Genomic DNA, 20,805 nt, shown 5'->3' with positions numbered 1-20,805 from the left:
AAAACCTCAAAAATAATTAATAATCATTATTATTATTTATTATTATTAATTAATAATAATTAAGTCTTAAATCAGCTATTCTGAATAGCATTATTTAATCTAGTGCCATTCCACAATAATTGACTGCCTGGGACATTAACCTGCCTCATACCTGACATACTCATGCCCGTATATACACTACCAGCTAGGCAGTCACTAAGTAGTCATCTAGGTTATCAGATTGACTGTCACAGTATCAAAATGTTGTGTTCAAACACCCCTAGTTTACTGAATAATTGCACAAGAGTATCAATAGTAGCAATTACATCATAGTATATTATTATAATTGTTCCATTTTCTTCTTATTTCTGTTCAACCCTTGTGGTGGTTAATTTAAACATTTTATCATAGATATACATGGGAAAGCACAGGCACAGCAGGCTCAGCACCCCCATGCTTTCAGGAACTACTGGGAACCCTGGAACATGTGCCATGGATAAAGGGAGGGACTGTACAAGAGCCATTGCACCAGGTGAGGTGGCGTGGCAGGCGAATCTCTGAGTTGAAGGCCTTTAGAGCTTGTTCCAGGACAGCCAGGACTATAAGAGGAACTGTGTTGAAAATTATATTAAGGGGCTGGAGAGATGGCTCAGAGGTTAAGAGCACTGGCTGCTCTTCCAGAGGTCCTGAGTTCAATTCCCAGCAACCACATGGTGGTTTACAACCATCTGTAATGAGATCTGGTGCCCTCTTCTGGCCTGCAGACGTACATGCAGGCAGAATACTGTGTATATATAATAAAGTATTTTAAAAGAGGAAAATTATATTTTTTAAAAAAGTGAGAGAGAACCTATAGTTGCTATTATACCTCTAGGAGTGACCTGGCTATTTGATGATATTTTTAAAAATTATATTTTAAAAAGAGGTCAAAGAAACCCAACCAAACACAAAAAAACACACACCAAAAAAGAAGACCCAGACTCCATAACTAAATTTTTCATACTTGGAGAGTTTACATATGTGCCATTGTATTATTTAACATGAATTAATAATTCTCATTCTTTAAAAAACAAAACAAAAATCTCTTCTCATGTGTCATTGATTTTCCAAAACCCTTGTCTACCAAGTTATCAGGCATACTCCATTACCTGTTAATAACAAAAGGCACTGTAAACTCCCATCTCACAGCATTCGTTCCACCACATGGATCACTCTTACACATCCTCCTTCTGTAAAAGGACCATCCTACCCAGCAAGCACACACGAGACTCCCACAGGAGACTGATGTGCTGCACTGGTAACACAGATAAACATTCTAATTAAATTTTAATCACATGCCCCAGAACCGAAGATCTCTGGAAGAGCACATTCTACTTTATCAGTTGCTTGAATCTCTGGAAAATAACTTGCAGAAAATTAACCCAAGTGTGAAAAAAAAGCACTTCTGCCACTTGTTCTCTACAACACCAATAGGATTTCACACCACTAAAGAGAGCAGCTCTGATCAATTATATTTTTATATAACTCGGCCTCATTTCCATATCACATTTAACAACACATGATCCTTTTACAATATGGGAATTGGTGAGCTTAGCAAAATAATGGAGAGCTAATTAGAAGGCAGATGAAAAGTTACCCAGGCCATTTCCCGCTAGGGCTGGGGCTGGACTACTTCCCTGCCAAGAACAAGGCAAGAACTCTCTCTGGCAAAGTCAGTCTTGAGCAGCCTGGCCTGAGAGTCAGGCCTGCCAAGGGCACCCTCAGCCACTATCAGATTCAGTGTCTGCCTACCTTTTCTTCTAAGGGAGACAGAATAACCTAGCAGGAACAGAGAGCTCTGTTTGTTGAGCCAAATAACGAAAATCTTACTCCAGTCCTCACTCCCATCTAGGAATGAAGCCACCCAGTTCCTAAGATTCTCCACAGCATAAAACAACTGAGATTCTTAGGCTGCTAAGACACTTAGTGCATAAGGTCCTCAGGTTCAGGATTTAAGGAGCTGAAAGAAATGAATATCCACAAATAAATAAATGCTCTCCCTGGTGACATAAATTCTACTCACAGTGATGTAATCACTTAAGTCATTTAAGATTTAGTCCATTCTTCATCTAAGGACTCAGGATGTATGGTGTGGATGAACTACACCTCTCTTTCAAAGTTTGGGGCACCCTGAGCACTTTCACATATGTGTGCGTGCATAAACACGCACGCGCGCGCGCGCGCGCACACACACACACACACACACATACACATACACACACACACACACACACACACAAGCAAACACAAGCTGCCCAATTAAGTCTACTACTCTCAGCAATACCTGGTTGGCTGAGGCTAAAAACTTCTTGCCTTCGAGAAGGAGAATATTGAGAAAGCAACATCAGGTCCTGTAAGGCCAAATACTAAAAAGAAAAGAGAAAGACTTAAAGCTTTAACAAAATCATATGCAAGAACTAGACTCATTACATATCCAAAGAGAAATGAAATGACTTTTTTTTTTTTTTTTTTAACAAAAAAGCAGTATTTCAGAACCACAACCTTCTGTTCTGGATCTCTACCTCCCTATACCCTGTAAGTTCCAGCTAAATACAAAAACTACAGAGCTCTGTGATGGAAAACTCCAATATCACTTGCTTCTGGAACTTTCTCTGTCCTCCCACACACATACCCACAGCTCTCAGCTGTGGCGCTTCTGCCTGTTGCCTCTTGTGCCCCTAGTCACCACACTGTGAGGACACAAGAAGAGGGGCATTATCTTGCTCACTGCTATAGCCAAAGGCAGTACCTAATGCATAAAACACACAGCTATTGCAATTTCTGAAAATCTACCTTCTCCCTGGCAAGCCTCTTTACTGCAGTACTCCAAAGCATTTTTGCTTCTGAGAAGCTGCCTCATATTGGAACCAAGAGGAGTAAGTGGCACCACTGCACTTGCCAGTGTAAACTTAGCAGTGTTATGTGTCTGTAGGACCCCGAGGCATCTTGAGCAAGCCTGAAGCTATTGGCCAGAACTCCTTGCCACAAGGCTGTTGTTGGTACTCTTCCAGTTTTGATAACATATACCTCACAACAACACACACCTCGTAGGGAGGAGCTAAGCCTAAAGCTCCTGTAATTTTTCCACTGTGCTGTGAGTCAGTATTTAAACCCGTTCTTTCCCCTCAATAAACGGCATTCGGCATTTGGCGTTCCGACTTTGCCATTGAACGAATGACCCGCTGTCTTGTCTTTATTTCAGTCTCTAGGCCTTCGCCCGATTCGTGGAACAGATGGCAGCGCGGGCACTACACGTGTCTGCCTTTTCCATTAGGCTATGCTATATCTTAGTCATCCTTCTACCCAATGCAACCAGCAGTACCTGACACCTGCCTGCTAATGAAGACTTAGTAAGTAGCCAAATGAATAGCTAATTCCAACCATTTTCTGTTAACTATTTTTAAAGTAATTAGTTAGCTAGGCATGTTGGTACATGCCTGGGTCTTTGTACTTAAAAGGTGGCTTAGGCAGGACAATTGCAAAGTCAAGTCCAACCTGGCCTACACAGCTTGATCCTGTCTCAAAAACAAAAAAAATATACAATATATAAGGCACTAAGATTTTTTTTAGCAAGATAAGATATATCTTGTTATATTTAGATTTCCTTTAAAATCTCAAATTTAATTTTAATCAAAATAATTTTTTCCTTTAGTTTGATTTGTGAACTTCTTTATGCTTGAGAGAACTGTACAAGTTCTATGAAAAGTTAGCTAGCTCACCTGAGTGCGGTAGAGCAGGCCGGTGGTCTCCATTATTCAGGAAGCGGAGACAGGATGAGTCCAGGAATTCAAAGCCATTCAAAAACATATGTACATAGCTGGTACATACACAGGGTACTTTACTTCTGTATTTAATCAATTGAGGTCATTTCTACAGTACCAGTACTAGAATATTCTAGGCCAGTGGCTCTCAATCTTCCTAATGCATCAGCCCTTTAATACAGTTCCTCATGTTTGGTGACCTCCAACCATAAAACTGTTTTTATTGCTACTTCATAACTATAATTTTGCTGTTATGAATCATAACATAAATATATGTTTTCCAATGGTCTTAGGCAATCCCTGTGAAAGGGTCATTTGACCCACAGGTTGAGAACCTCTGTTCTGGGCCCTCAAAGTCTATGTAGATGCCTAACTGTGCTGACTATTACCTCCAACTCTGTAAATAAGGCAAAGATAACTGACTGCCAGCTGTACACTTCTGGTACCTTTATGATGAGAGGAGGGTTGCTGTTTAGGACTTTTGGGAGACACTCGTTCGATTCCTCAGCAAATGGCGGCTGAACAGGGAACACATAAGCCTGTTGGATACAATCAAACACAAAGAATGTGAAAGGAATTCTTCTCATGACCTTGTTATAGTCAGTGAGTACTGACTGAGATTGGAGAGACAAATATAATCAAATCAATGTCTTTGCTGCTTCTTGCAAAAGCAATGGTTAAAAAATGTAACTGTGGGGCTGGAGAGAAGTCTCAGCAGTTAAAAGCACTGGCTGCTCTTCGAGGTCCCAGGTTTGATAACTCAGCACCCATAATGCATGGATGTAAGTGTCTCTAACTCCAGTCCCAGAGGACCAAATCTCCTCCTCTGGCCTCTACAGACCCCAGGCACACATGTGGTAATGTGGTACAGACAACATACATGCAGACAAAACATTCATATACATAAAAAGTTTTAAATAAAAATAACTATATTTTCTCAAGTGTCACTGCCCACCATTTCACCATTTTATCAAACTGACATCTTTTTTTTTTTTTTTTTTTTTTTTTAGTTTTTGTCAAAATACAGTTTCTCTGTTTAGCTTTATAGACCAGGCTGGCCTCGAACTCAGAGCTCTATCTTCTGCCTGCTTCTGCCTCCCGAGTGCTGGGATAAAAGGAATGCACCACCACCACCCAGTTCAAACTGACATCTATTAACAGAAATAAATTCCAAGAACAAAAATCCTGTGAAGTTCCCACATGGCAGCTCACTACTACTTCAGTTTCAAGGGATCCATAGCAACAGACATGTATGTGGTGCACATATATATGAATGCATGCAAAATACCCACACACATAAAATAAATCTTTAAAAAAATACTTTTATGAGATTAGTCCAGGTTAATTCAATTTTCAGTATTTCTTAATAAATTTCAAGATTTTCTTCAAAAAACAAATATTGTATAACCACATATTTAAATGCTGATAGTATCTATTTCAATAGCACGTAAAACTAATTTAAAATCTAGGCCCATCTCGTACTCAAAAACCTAGGAAGAAAGCCAGGCTCTAAGTAAAGCATAGCAAATACCATCTTGTTTAATTACCACATACTCCGGGATCACCAACTCTGTTCCTTAGAAATACAGAGTGAACGATATAACTGAAAACCAACTAAGTTACACTGCTTTGAGCAGTGATCTGCAAGCACAGCTTTCCATACTCTGAAACACAATAGTATTAACAAAGAAACCTCCAAACACTGACCTCTGTGATATAGATTTTGAAGAGTATCCATGAGATGTACCAAGTCATCAAGAGGAAGACACCACATAGCCAAACATGGTAGAGTAATGAGACATTCAGGAGGCCACCTATTGTGTCAAGAGGCCTGTGAGCCTGCCTATGAAAACAATAAGTACCATTAATTCCCACAGCAAAGACAAGAACTTCATACTAAGAAACACACTGTTTGCTGGTACCCTTCCAGAGCTCCTTCCCTTACAATTCCTCAGAGAGATGTAGGGAAGCCACAGGGAAACTGCTGGCAGGAACTGGCCTTGCAGGACCCAGAGTTCTATCTAAATCTACAATACCATTTACTGTGGGAGACAGAGCCATGTTTATAAGCCTAACTACTTAGGACAGATGGAAGCTTATTATTGCTAATTCATGGCTTACTTCTTTAAACCTATTAAAACATGACTAGGGAGCAGGATATGTATGGCCAGAGGATCTGAAGTTCAAAGCCACCAGTCTCAAAAACATAATTAGGACTTCTGGACAGATATCAGGTCCATGTGTGTGCCATATAAACAGTTTCAGCGTTGGACAAGTTACAAAAACAATGGTCTCTGCTTTTTAAATGATTTTAGAAACTACTAGAATGTTACAAAGCTAAGAGCTCACACCCTACAAATCCTTGAGTAATTTAATTTGTATTGCTGTAAATCCTACAATCAGAAAACAAGCAATTGTCCAAAAACAGGCTTTGAATCTGATCACCATCTACAATCCGTTGTTAGGCAAATCACTGCCTATATCCAGCCCTATGCCTGTCTTCATTTTCCTTATCCATAAAACAGTATAATCTCTTCTTCAAACTCTTTGGGCACTCACAAGATTTAAATCACCTTACAACAGGATTGTCCACACAGTGCTTGGTATTCATGGGGAAGGCCAATAAATGACAGAATTATGTTTAGCTTCTAAGTAAATACTGACTGAGGGCCTGACTTGCATGAAGGAAGAATATATATAATTAGGCAGTTGACCTAATAATTGTAGGTATTTTTTGAGTGAAAGAACAAAAACTTAAATTTATATCAAATATTGTTTTCCTCTCTCCACCTGACCCAGTTTGCAAGGCAGGCTAACCGTAAATGGCTCATACACTTGGTTTCTCATCTAGTAAATAAGCAGAGGACAAAACTAAACTCTTCTAGAGATCCTGAGTTCAATTCCCAGTACCACATGTTGACTCACAATCATTTATAAGAGGACCTGATGCCCTCTTCTGGCATGCAGAGCACTCATACATAAACTATAAATAAAAATTTTTAAATTATTTTTAAAAATTTGAAATCTACAATACCTCTAAAATATCCAGACATGTCAAAATCCCAACTCTCTCAAACTGAACCTAGTGAATTTCACATATGATACAAGCCTCTCAGTAAAGTAACTAAAAATCAAAAGGATACACACTGGGGGAAACTGATTATATCCAGCAACAACAGGTTAAACCCTTTATGGTCTGTTTATTTGAAACAGGCTCTCCCTATATAGCCTTATCTGGCCTCAAATTCATGATCCTCCTGCCTCAGCCTCAATTGTCCTGGGATCACAGGAATGCACCTCCACCAAGCTTAGATGAACCCTTTAACGTGTGCAAAGCATGAGTGAGATGACTAAAACATTGCATCTATTGACTGTCACCCTGCTCAATTATGGTTACCTCATAGGCAAAGTGAAAATAATGACACATTACTAGTGTGTAAAATTTTTAAAAATATTTATTTGATAATTAAACCATCACTACATCATTAAAAGTTCTGAGAGAGAGCCGGTGATAAGGCTCAGTGGGTAAAGGCATTGTTACCATAGTCTAGCACCTGAGGTCCATCCCTAGGATGCCCATGGGAAAAGGAAAGAACATAGTGTAAGGCGAGAACTCCAAGGTGCCTCTGATGGACACACATACACACATTAAATAAATATAGAAATGAAAAAAAAAATCTGAGGAAAAAAAAAAACTGCATCTACTTATTTATTTGTGGTTTTTCAAGATAGGGTTTCTCTGTGTAGCCCTGGCTGACCTGGAACTTGCTTCATATATTAGGTTGGACTTGAACTCACAGAGATCTGCCTGCCCCTGCCTCTGCCTCTGAATTGCTAGGATTAAAGGCATGTGCCACAACTGCCCAGCTTAAAAAAAAAAAAAAATGCATTAATTTTTTAATAAAACATAGATATGATGAACAGGATGAGTTTTATGACACATAATGAATGACAAAGACAGACATGAGCCATGAAACTCAGAAAGGCCACTTTCCTTCAGTATAAAAGATGTCTAACAGCAACAGCAACAAATGAATTGCTAGTTCTTATGTCTAGGCAAGGGTCTGTGAGTGGAGATGGGCAGGAGTTCTTCACTGTATATTCTTTTGGTTTTGGGTTATTTATTATTTTATTTATACTTTATATGCAATGGTGTTTTGCCTATATGTATGTCTGTGTGAGGGTGTCAGATCTTGGAGTCACAGACAGTTGTGAGCTGCCATGTGGGAGCTTGGAATTGAACCCAGGTCCTCTAGAAAGACCAGTAAATAAATGTTCCTAACTGCTGCACCATCTCTCCAGTCTCCTTGGTTTTGGTTTGAGACAAGGTGTCACTATGTAGCCTTGGCTGGTCTAAAACTCACTAAGTATACAAGGCTGGCCTCAAATTCATAGAGATCTGCCTGCCTTGGTTCCAGAGTGCTGGAATTAAAGCCGAGTGCCATATTCTTAAACTATGGAAGCCACATGCATTGAAAACTAAATGTGGTGTTTTTTTCTCTGAGAACATGGAACTCGCTCTGTATATCAGACTGGCCTTGAACTCACAGAGATCTGCCTGCCTCTGCCTCCAAAGTGTTGGGTATGTGCCACCATTGCCTGGCTTAAAAAAATAGTGCATTTATTTTTTTAATAAATCATAGATGCAATGGGCAAGAGTCTTTCACTGTATTTATATGGGTGCATGACTCAGAAATTTTAGTGATTTATTAGTGATTTATTTTTCAAACATACATGGAAAGGATTACATACCTTCCAGAATCTTTAGGGGGTTAAAGTGAAGTGGATAAACCCAATGGTGCACAGAATATGGCACGGAACACCCAAACTTAAGTATGAGAAGCTGAGAAGTCTAGTACAGGAGAAACTGGTGGGGAAGGCAGGAAGGAGCCCGGGTCAAGGCAAGCTTAGCCTTCACCTGATGCCACAGTGGCTAAGCAGTGTGAGCAGCAGTGTGGAGTTCTCAGCCTACAACCAGGACAGGGCATGAGCCAGCACCTTCCTGTTACCAAGCACTTCCCTGTCTTTTGCTGTCTCTTATTTCAATTAAAAAAATTAAAGGATAAACCTAAACAAAGCATCTAGAAAGTAGCAAAATTTAAAAGGAAGAAAACAGAAGTAAAATTAGACTTGGCTTACTCATCTATGTGAAGATCCATAGCAGTGCTAATCCAAGCTTTAGGAATATGTCCTGAGGAGAACAATACCAAGATAGGAACGTGAGAAGTTAGAATAACAACCCTTCAGCATGCTTTAAGACTATAAAGTTCTAGAACACAGGGAGACCTCAGTTAAAATGCTAGGCTGGGATTAGGAATGGAGAGGAAAATAGGGTAATTTATAAATACTGGAAGTCCTTCCCTTGCATGATTCTGAGATATACCAGTCTCAGTCCCATAGATACTAAAAACAAAGGAAGGCAAGTCGCCTGTGATGGACTACACGCAGCACTTCCAGATCTTCAGCACACAATGTATGTGGCCAACAGATGCGCACCACTGACTGTGACCAACTCTATCAGCCATCTCAAAGTCCACAGGTAAGCAGTCACTCGTCCCTGCCTCTCACTCACATAGAGCAAAATGTGTGGTTGTGCTGCTTCTGAGCTGGTAAGATGGCTCGGCAGGTAAGAGCTCACCACCAGAACCCACATGGCAGGAGAGAACCAACTCCTGCAAGCTGTCCTGACTTTGACACGGTCACTATCTTTACCCGTGCAGCACAGAGCTGTCTGCTAACGATTGTGCAACGGATCTCTAGAACTGTCTCACTATGTATGCATGCCTGAACACTTTGCCCCCAAATAGCTCCTCCCCTTTCCCCAGCTTTCAGCCTCCATAACCACTGTTCTGTTCTGGCTGGCTTGTGTAGCACCGGGTTTTCTGAGGTGAACATAACAGCTCACAGTGTTACCTGGCAACACAGAGATCTCTTCATTTAAAGAACAGTTTACATGTATATATCACATTCCCTTTAATAAAAATTACCTTAACTGGTAAGTGCAACTATGAAAAAAATACTAATTCAATAGAGTAACTTTGCAACTAATATTTTCTACACTATGAGCTAATAATACACTAAATTAGAAGGTAGAAATTCTTACCAAAAAAATAATACACAATGCAGAAATTTCTGACCATGAACAGGGATTCCACACAGCTATGTTTAACTAGTAGGAAGAGAGATCTCCTGAAGCGCAAAAATTTATATTGCTGTAGAAAACAAGAAAAAAAAGTCAAATGACACATTAATTATCATTCTGGTGTGGCCACGATCAGCAAAGGCAGAGGAAACAATCATTAAGAGCGAGGGCTGCAGCTGGGTGGTACAGGAACATGCCTAGCATTTGTGAGGCTTGGTTCAACCACCAACAAAAAGAATTAAACCTGAACAAAACAAACTTTAAACTGGGAGCCTACGAGATGATTCAGTGGATAAACTGCTTGTTGCCAAGCCTGATGATTGGAGCGCTAGCCCACAAGAGACTCAGATGGTACAAGTTGTACGTACACACGAGAGAGAGAGAGAGAGAGAGAGAGAGAAATGTAATTTAGATCCACAATAATTATACATAAAGACAAACTATTCTGATGTTTCAATACTTCATAATTTTTACATTCTATAATTAAGATAGAAGAACACTGACAATATCAAGTAAATGACTCAGAGAGGGAAAGCAACGGGCCTGTCTTCTCACATTTACTTGTTTCTTATCAGCTCACCTTGCTTTATTCACACAACTTAACAAGCAAGACAAGATCACACCCTGTGCATAAGCAGTGTCTAAGCCAGTGTGTTCCTTTCAGGGAGCAACACTCATCACAATAAAAACGAAGGCTCTGGGCACCCAGATCCTTCAATTCAACTGTCATCACCCACTCTCTGTCTCTCTCATCCCACTGTCTTACCACCCTCAAAAACAGTGCCTAGCAAGGCAGACGGCTGCACTCTTAAAGCTGCAAGAGATGTCCCAAATATACTTTTGGCCAAATGTTAAAATTCTAAAGCTAGGTATGACAGCACATGCCTGTCACTATCACGCGGGAAGCTGAGGTAGGAAGAGCCTGGGCTGTTCACTGAAACCCTATCTAAATATGTATATATATTCTTACAAAGTTAATCTGAAGTGAAAGTTTATTATTTTAGAATAAACTTTTGAGATTCAAGAATCCAAAATTTTACCAAAAGAAATCACAAAGAAAGTATTAAAAGTTGTCATTATATGGCAGAAACAATAATTTATCAGCATTGACAACTCTCAGCTCCTGTGGTCATCGCACATCTGTGATGTTAAGTGATGGTCAGTTTCACCTGGAGGTCCAGCAAGAGGATCAGGAGTGTCTTATTTTCTCCGACACTATTTTTTCCATTTTCTTTATGTGTTATGTCTGGATTTGAGGTCATACACACAGAGTATTCCTGCATGGAATTTTCTCAAGCTAATGTGGGTGCATCCAGCTTTTAAAATTCCTCTTCACAAATCTAGAGTTCCTAAGCAGGAATTTGTTTTTTCTCAATACTGCAGGAAGGTGAGGAGCAGATCCCTTTGAGGGACGTGTATTCCCACCAGGTCATGCTCACCAATACAATGGACACGTGACACACTAGCTGGGAGAGAACCCTACTATGCAGTCCTCATGGACAAAGTTCTCATTATCACACATGATTGCATTACACTTTGCTTCCTTTCCACCAGTGGGAAGGGACTGGTTCTAAAGCTTGTTCCAATGCCCAGGCCTCACAGTCAGAGCAGAAATGAAGCACATAAAAACACAATCAGAAACAGCAGAAACAAATGGCTCACTTCCAAGCTTTATTCCTCCTAGATTAGTTGGAGGTTTTGTTTTTTGATTTTTAAAGTGTTTGTGTGTGTGTATGCGTATGTGTGTGCGCACGGGCCTGGTTGTCCGCAAGCAGACGTGTCAGAACACACATTTGGAGGTGAGGGGACAATTTGAGAGTGGGTCCACTACGTGATCCAGAAACTGAGTGCAGGTCATCAGACTTGTGCCCCAAGTACTTCTGCCTGCTGAGTATCTCACCTGCTTCAGATTAAATCTTTTAAAAACGTAGTGAATGAGCAGAGAAAATGGCTTAGTCAGTCAGATGTTTGCCATCCAAGCATGATGGCCTGAGTCCAGATCACCACACTGATGAAAAGTCAGAAGCGGTAGTGCATGCCAAGAGAGAAGGATCCCTGGAGGTCAGGGGCCAGCTAGCTTTGCCAAGTCAATAAATTCCAGATAAGTGAGAGACCTTGTCTTGAAATCTAAAGCGAAGATCAATTGAGGAAGACATCAATCTCATGCAAAACACACACACGCCCTAATTAAAGCATAGTTTTTACTATACCACTCAAACCAGCTGTAAAGAGAAGATCAATTGAGAAGGACATCAATCTCGTACAAAACACACACACACAAACACGCCCTAATTAAAGCATAGTTTTTACTACACCACTCAAACCAGCTGAAAGTTTTATTTACATATCCATACGTTATTCTAAAAAGGTCTGAAGTGGTGCCTTTAATCCCAGCACTCGGGAGGCAGAGGCAGGAAGATCTCTGTGAGTTTGAGGCCAGCCTGACCTACAAGAGCTAGTTCCAGAACAGGCTCCAAAGCCACAGACAAACCCTGTCTTCTCGAACAAAACCAAAAAAAAAAAAAAAAAAAAAAAAAATGTGTGTGTGTGTGTGTGTGTGAGAGAGAAAGAGCCAGACAGACAGAACCAGTCTGAGTGGACTGAGTATTTGTAGAGGTAGAGGACAATCTACATGTGTTGCTCTTCACCCCATACCCCCAGACTAGCTGACCTCCAGGCTTCGGGAGATCCTCCAGAACACTAAGATTAGACACCTTTACTACTGCACTCTTGTGGGACCTGAACTTGGCAGTCAGGAGATTTTACCCACCTATAATCAAATTCCACTTTTACTGATCACATCTTGACCTAATCAGATGAGGCTAGCCATATGTATAGACATAGCAATGTTAATATTATAGCTAAAGAAATGCTCAAATTACATCTTACCTGTATAATGGGAAATGGAAGATAATTCATGTTGTTAATGAAATATAGAAGACTATAACTATAGCCCATGAATGCTCCGGCCAGTAGGAAAAACAGATGATATTCATTCATGCAGGTTTGGGCAGCAGGGTTATCTAAGCTGAGGGGAAAATGTAAGTTATTAATTCAACAGTCAAAAACACATTATCATTGTTTTAAGACTACTTGCCAGAAGGCAAAATTCCAAGTTAATCACTTAAGAAATGCTCCAATTCTAACAAAATGACTCACTTTAGGTAAACAGGAGAAAAAGATTAACAAAGCATTTTCCCCTGACACACAAGATCCTGACTATTGCTATTTCCTTGGAAATCTGAGGTAGGAATGTGTACAACAGTCATGTTGCCTCTAGGCAAGTTGACTTCACCTGAACAAGGAAGGACAAACAACCTGCAGGTACCTAATGGAGATACTGAAGTTCTGGGCTACCCATGTCTCTAACTGGGCATCCAACTCAGGGCCTTTGAATACTGTCTTCAAGTTCCCAGAAAGATACCAAATCTGGAAAGCACCGGTCTCCACATCAGAGAGCACCATACCTGACTGATGAGGGTCTTGTTTCCTTTTCCCTGTTATCCCTATATCTGCATCCATGGCCTGTCATTCTCAACTCTCAAGCAGCTAAGACTGTCCCTGAATCACTTCCAGAAACCCAACAGCACCTTTTACGTAGCACCTTCCATATACAAATATCTTTTAAAACTTTGCTAATTTCTTCAAACATAAAATATCACTAACACTTAATACACAGAAAGCCAGGAAAGCAGAGTGCTATACTACTGATCTCCACAGCTCTCCTTTGACTTGGTACGTTAACATGGTTTCTAGATGGAAGAAAAAAAAAAAAAAACAAGCATTTACTATACCTCTCAGTTCCAGTACAGGGAACCACGAGAAAACTGTACTGGCCCTTGGTGACGATGGCCGCACACCACGCCACCACCATTCCCATCGCAGCATGTATGAATGAGTGCATGAGCTGCTGGGGATGAAGGATCCTGCCTATCAGGGCCAGCCGGGAGCCAGGTATGGAGGGCACAACTGTAGAGAAAGCACAGCACCATAGCTTCAAAACCGTGGCACCTAACGCTCCAGGAGCCGGCAGCCCCCCTCACCACAAACACCCAACCAACAGAAATCTAGTACAGAAAGCTCGTAAGCGAACAACTCTAGCTTTAGAAACTTGAAATAATGGCCTGGCGGTAGTGGCACAAGCCTTTAATCCCAGAACTCAGGAGGCAAGGGCAGGTGGATCTGTTACAGAGTAAAATCCAGGAGAGACTCCAAAGCTACGAAGAGAAATCCTGCCTCGGGAATAATAATAATTAAAAAAAAAAAAGCTTCAAATTGCCTGTATTTCAGCATTTGAAACTCACTAGAGTCCATCTGTGAAAAATAAGCCACAAAGGCAAAGATCAGAATAATGAATATTAAATACTTGAACAGCTGGGAGTGCACAATACTTGGTACACAGTACAGACATAAACCTACTCCCACAGGACAAGCCAACATGACCAGTGAGGCTTTAAAAACACCTCTGATCCCAGCACTCAGGAGGCAGAGGCAGGCAGATCTCTGAGACTGAAGCCAGCTTGGTTACAGAGTGAGTTCCAGAACAGTCAGGGCTACAACAGCCAGGGCTACACAGAGAAATCTGCTCTCAAAACAACACCAAAAAAATTAATAAAATAAAAATACTAACTTGAGCGCCCTCATCTGGCCCACCTATATATAGAAGATGGCCCAGGAGCACAGTAGAGCGTAAGGACACAGGCCACAAGCCAAGGAGCTCTGAACAGGGTTAGAACAGAGACCCACCAGCAAGAAAGTGCTACAAAAGCAAAGGAAAACAGTATGTTTCAATATCCAGTCGGGACTCAAAATTTTACATACTTTTTTTTTTTAAAAAACATGGAACTTTTTTAAAATACTAAAAAGCTAAAAGGAGAAGGAAGATATCATAAAACAAATAATCAGAAAAACCTTAAGAGACAAACTCAGGAGTCTGAAAAGTCAAAATAAGGAATAATTCTCAAAGCAAAACCCAATTTTTAAAATTTAAATATTATAAAACCATTCACTTTGCTATTGGGGGGAAACCCTCACAAAGTCAGTGGCATATGCTTGTAATCCCAGAGGCAAGAGGATTACAAATTTGAGGTCAGCCCTGATTTGATCTCTACCTTATAATGAATTATTTCATGATCCATTTGCTAACTCACAGATGTACCGCTAGCTGTGAACTATTAAAAGGGTTACATCTTTTTCACTGTCATAAAATACAAAATAAAATGTATACTTCTTAGATGCAGTTCTGAGACAGGAAGACATTTACACTACTGGCAAGCAGCCCAGCACCAACTCCTGACCCTTCCATCTCCCAGCAAACCTTACCCAGTGGCCTGCAGCTCCTGATGCCGCTATTCCATTGTCTTTATGACTCTGACGGCTCTATACACCCAACTTCTGTAAGCAGACTCATATAATGTCTACCATAAAAGTCTAAATGTATCTTCAAAGGAGAAACACCGAACTAACAGGAAGTACCACACTGAAGGAATAATAAAATATGACTATGCACACATTTTTGAAATTCTGCCCTGGGTAGAATACATTATTTTTATTGTGTTTTCAGACAATGTCTAGCCATCTAACCTAGGCTAACTGTCTAACTCACTATAAGGCTGAAACTGGCCTTGAACCTTCAAACCTCATTAGTGCTAGGACTGCAAGCATGTTCCACACCCCTGATGTTCAAACTTTTAAAGATTAAAATTCGGAAACGTGCTCCAGGCATTGGTGGCGTTTGCCTTTAATGCCAACACTCTAGAGACAGAGGCAAGAGGGTCTCTTGTGAGGCCAGTCTGGTCTACAGGGCAAGTTCTGGGAAAGGCTCCAAAGCAATACAGAGAAACTCTGTCTCAAACAAACAAAACAAAAAATCAGAAACCTACCTGTGTAGAACTCCACATTGAAAATACTTATTATGACAATTACCACTGACAGCAGGAGGAAGTAGAAGATTACATGGGAACTACATAGGTCATTGAAAGAATCTAAAACACAAGAGAAATGAATTAGTGAAGCCTATTCGGTCTTACAATTGTGTCAGCACACTGCAAAACAACAAGAGTTCAAAATACAACTAGTGCTTTTAAGTTTATTTATTTGTGTGTACAGATGTGTGTGTGAATGCATATGTATCTGTGTACACATCACAAGGCAGAGAGGGCACTGGGTCCCTTGGAGCTGGAGTTACAGGCATCTGTGGGACACCTGGTTTCTTCTGTGAGTACTGTGATCCAACCCTGGTCTCCATGATTGCACAGCAAGCATCCTTAACCACTGAGCCTTCTCAGCAGATTCTACAACTGTAGTTCTAACTTTAAAAGTCTGCCTTTTCTTTCTTCCTTTTAATACTGCTGACAATAGGACATCAACACAAAAACTCCAAAGTGAGTTATTTAGACTTTGTTCTGGGTACTGGAAAATGGTATTAGAATTTCTTTTAAATAACACAGATGTTAGTAACACAGAAAATACAACCATATGCAAACATTTCATCATGTGAAAGCTACCATAGCAACATACCAAGTTTCTTTCAAAATGTAAACAGTATTTTAAACTCTATTTAGTAAACACAATTAGTGCCTATAGCTAAAGTCAAAGTAACAAGGAAATGGTATAATTTAAAAGTCATCTAAAGGACTGGTCTAAATAACAAAAACCAATGATGTCTCCATGAAAACCAAAACACTCACATTTCAGAGCAATTCAACAACCAACATGCTTCCAAATTTAAACTATGTATACTACTATCTAAAAATACGAACAAAAGAAAGAGACATGGGACATGTTTGCTGAACAGACTCACTTAATAATGAAAGCAATTATTGTTCAAAGTAGAATTCGGAGAATAAAATTAATTGCATTATTTCCTAAGCCTCCACAATTAATTAGCTGCCATCTCTGTACTGGTTTATGGGTTAATCTCATCAGTCCTGTGTGACTTAGCAAAACACATCAACAAAAGCATGGCTCTATCAATTAGTAGCTATACTTCCAAAGGCCAAACAATCCAAGATTCTAACTCCTTGATTACTGGCAGTTTCTTCCCACCCAACCCCCACTCCAGCCATTAGCGTTACTCTGGGAAAGTCCTGGCACTAACTCTGCAGACCAGGCTGGCCTAGAACTCACAGAGATCCTCCTCTGCCTCCCAAGTGCTGGGATTAAAGGCATGGACCATCATTGCTCACATTAATTTTTTTGGAAAATTATCTATTATTATCCCACCTTGGGAACATAAATTTGATGACAGAGACTGCAGACATTTTACTAGCTGGATGTTGAACAGATCACTTTAACCTGAACCTTAGTTTCATATTTACAACAACACCTCATCATGTGACATTACAGGAAAGAGGTAATATATGTAAGGTACTTAGGGCCTGGCACACAACTGATAAAGCCAATAGCTACATTTCAAAGAACTCACTGAGGGTTTTAAATTACCTTTGTGTGGTGTGTCTGCTCATGCGTGCACCTGTGAAGGTCAGAGGTTGACACTAGGTCTCTTCCTTTGTTGCTCTCCATCTTATGTTTTGGCCTAAGGTCTCTCACTGAACCTAGAGCTCACCAGCAGGCCAGGCAGGCCAATGAGCCCCACCAGAATGCTGGGGTCATGATGCATGTCGCACACCTGGCTTTTATTTGTGGGCTGGGCATCTAAATTCAGGCCCTCACGCTTGGCTTGAGCAGCAAGCACTTCACCCACTCAGCCACCTTTCCAGCTCCTGAATTTTATTTTACATCCAAAGATTCCAACAAACATTTCAGCCTGCTTCCATGCTCTCTTCCTCAGCAGACTTCTCGTAAGTCTTCCCTGCCATTCTTTATTTTTGGCCTCTCTTATTTTGGGTAGCTTTTGCTTTGTCACGCACTACTGCTTTTGAAATGTTTTCTCCGTTCGTATCCCAGGCTGCCTGGAACTCCAGTGCTTCCTGCTATACCCTCCTAAGAGTTGGGCTATAAGAGTGTGCCACTAGCCAGGTGGTGGTGGTGCACGCCTTTAATCCCGGCACTCCGGAGGCAGAACTCATGCTGTGAGTTCAAAGCCAGCCTGGTCTACTAAGTGAGTTCCAGGACAGCCAGGACTTATACTGAGAAACACACACACACAAAGTGCCACTAACCTAGTTTAGACTTTAAAAAAAAAAAGAATATAGGTGAGTTTCTATCTACAATTTTAAATACAGGGACAGTACTCTTATTCTTTAAAAAGATAAAAATCAATAAATTTGTCAAAAGGAAAGGCAAACAAAACAGGGAAATGGGGCTGGAGAGATGGGTGGCTCAGTGGTTGAGAACACTTGCTGCCCTTCCAAAGGACCTGGGTTCAGTTGGGGAACCCACACGGTGGCTCACAACCATCTGCAAGTCTAGCTTCAGGGGATCCACAGGCATTAGATATGTATCTAATCAACAGGTAAAATATTTATACACATAAAAAATAAAAATACATTTTTAAAGGAAAAGACAAAAGGATAGTCTTTATTTATGTGGTGTCTTTTTCTTTTTATCACTGTATGTCCCAGGCTGACCTTGACTCAGATGGTCCTGCCTCTGCTGTCCAAGTGGCACTGGGTCTAGAGGAGTACACTAGCTGTTTATGTAATCTTCTCATGATACACTTACTGATTTTTATTAAACAAAATGGCAGCTTGTTATGCAGGGAGTACCTTTATCTTATCAGTGAATGTTTTGATGTGTCAATATATAGACAGTAATTGGAAATTACCACTTACCTGACAGCCACTGTATAGGATGGAGTAAGTCAATGCTGCTGAAGATTATAAAGGCCGTGGTACAGACAGGTAGAAGCAACACCGACCAAATGATACTTCTAACTATCCTCCAACCCAAAACCTAAAATTGAACAGAACTCCTCAATCATGAAGTCAGTTACATTCACTTAGCTATGCAAATCCTGCCTTTTCATATAGGCTACTAACATTAAACACTATTTATATCCTAATCATAGTCCATGAAGTTATATATAAATCCAACGGTTGCTACCATCTGTAATGTCACATACCACTACAGAACCGTGTATTGTCAGGGAACTTTGCATCCGAGTGTATTTAAGGTGAAATCACCTTTTTTGTTTTCTTGTTCTCTGAGTGCACACACGTGCTCACTAACAAACACACATACATGTTCACGGGGAAAAAAGGGGGGGGTGAGGGAATAAATGTTACAGACTTAGTGTGACTGGTGATACAGGTAGTTAACAAACAGACCCAAGTATTTTTTATCTTTAGCCTGGGATGGATTACAGTACATGCAGGTAGAAACGTTATTGAAAAAAGAATCTTATTCTCTCTACGCCCATACATAGAATCGATGAGGGGTAGTCTTAAACCAGGAATATATGTTCTGTTAGGTTCCTGCCAACCCCAGCTTCGGCTATGGCCACACCACAACCTTTTCATTTCGTAACCCAAGGAATCAAGGCATTTATTAGGTAGCAGCTGGAATCACTAACATTTTGCACTACACCTTTCCTACCCTGTCCAAATTTCCATTGGACTCATCCACTCGGGCTGACCAACTTCCACTTCGGACTCCAGATCAACACCCCCAGCCCTCAGGTGGTCAGGTCCCTACGCGCTCTTCCTAAACCGCCCTAAGACAAACCCCTTCCAGCCAAGGGCACCGCACGGCCAGAGCCTGCCCGCCCAGCCACAGGGAGGCAGTGAGCGTCACCGCGCGCTAACTCACGCGCCAAAGGATGTCCCGCGCCCCGCCAACGCAGGGCCCACTCGCAGCGGTGGCCATGGAGATGGCGGCCACAGCTCTCAAGCGTGCCGGGGACAGAGTGCACGCCCGCCACCACTGTTCAAAGGCAGGAAGGGCCCGGGAGGGCCCGGGTGGGGCTGACCGAAATACTGCCTGAGCAGGACCCTGAACAGCCGCCAGACCCTCTCTCCACAGCTTCTCCTGAACAGGCTCGGCAGGCCAGAACTGCCTCATAGGCACATTTCCCCGGGGTGGTTGTGACTTAAGGAACCGTCCTCTGGAATCCAAAACGTCCTTCCGAAGCAGGGTCCATCGGGGCGTCAAAGGAAAAGGGCGGCGGTGCTGCATGCTGGGAACTGTAGTTTCGACGACCCCTGCGAACCTAAAGGGAGGAGGAGCGTTGCATTCTGGAACTTGGAGTTCCAAAGTTACAGGCTCGAGGTGTGACGTGATGCATGCTGGGAACTGTAGTCTTTTTCTAGATTTATTTATTTGTTTATTTAGTATACAGTGTTCTTCCTGCAGGCCAGAAGAGGGCACCGAATCTCATTATAGATGGTTGTGAGCCACCATGTGATTGCTGGGAATTGAACTCAGGAACTCTGGAAGAGCACTCAGTTCTCTAAACCTCAGCCATCTCTGCAGCTCCTTTTCATCCTTCCGTCCTTCCTTCCTTCTGTCCTCCCTTCCTCCCTCCCTCCTTTCTTCCCTCACTCCCTTCCTTTTTTAAAAAATAAGCAGGGCTAGCCACTGGGAGTGAGTAAGGATAGTATATAATTAAGAAATAACAGAAAATATGATTTTCCCCCACTCCCTTTTTTTCAGAATGCCACATTTCTAAAAAGTGAACCAAAAGATACTGTAACCCTCTCGATACTCAGTAATTCGATGAAATCCTTCCCCAAGAAAGGTGCATTTTGGTTTTGTCGCCAGCTGTAACACTTGTTAGGTACAATATCTTGATCCTCTTTGTGCTTTTGTTTCTTCATGTGTAAAATAAGGATATGTTGATGGGGTGAAGATGTAAATGCTATGCTATAGAAAGATAACCACTGAAGGCAGGGTTGTGGCTGAGTTAGTAGGATGCCTTCCTAACGTGCATCAAGCCCTAGCTTGACATACAGTGTGGGCCCATAAAGATGGCTGCACTCCATC

General features: G+C 41.2%; 1 protein-coding gene across 1 annotated transcript in view; it reads right to left on the bottom strand.

The window, feature by feature from the left end:
• Ndc1 (NDC1 transmembrane nucleoporin) overlaps nt 1-20,040 on the bottom strand; it is a 46,254-nt gene extending 26,214 nt beyond the window's left edge. Inside the window, exons 1-10 of the mRNA XM_051188380.1 lie at nt 19,633-20,040; nt 18,657-18,777; nt 15,804-15,905; nt 13,716-13,890; nt 12,811-12,949; nt 9,883-9,991; nt 8,919-8,970; nt 5,487-5,622; nt 4,226-4,318; nt 2,303-2,384 (exon numbers count right to left, since the gene is read on the bottom strand). Coding sequence (XP_051044337.1) covers nt 2,303-2,384; nt 4,226-4,318; nt 5,487-5,622; nt 8,919-8,970; nt 9,883-9,991; nt 12,811-12,949; nt 13,716-13,890; nt 15,804-15,905; nt 18,657-18,777; nt 19,633-19,998 — 1,375 coding nt within the window. The 5' untranslated portion in view covers nt 19,999-20,040. The remainder of the gene's footprint in view (nt 1-2,302; nt 2,385-4,225; nt 4,319-5,486; nt 5,623-8,918; nt 8,971-9,882; nt 9,992-12,810; nt 12,950-13,715; nt 13,891-15,803; nt 15,906-18,656; nt 18,778-19,632) is intronic.
• Between the last annotated feature and the right edge of the window lie 765 nt (nt 20,041-20,805).

Source organism: Phodopus roborovskii, unplaced genomic scaffold, assembly GCF_943737965.1.
Source record: "Phodopus roborovskii unplaced genomic scaffold, PHOROB, whole genome shotgun sequence".
Lineage (NCBI taxonomy): Eukaryota > Metazoa > Chordata > Mammalia > Rodentia > Cricetidae > Phodopus > Phodopus roborovskii.
This window is presented reverse-complemented; position numbering and strand designations above follow the sequence as displayed.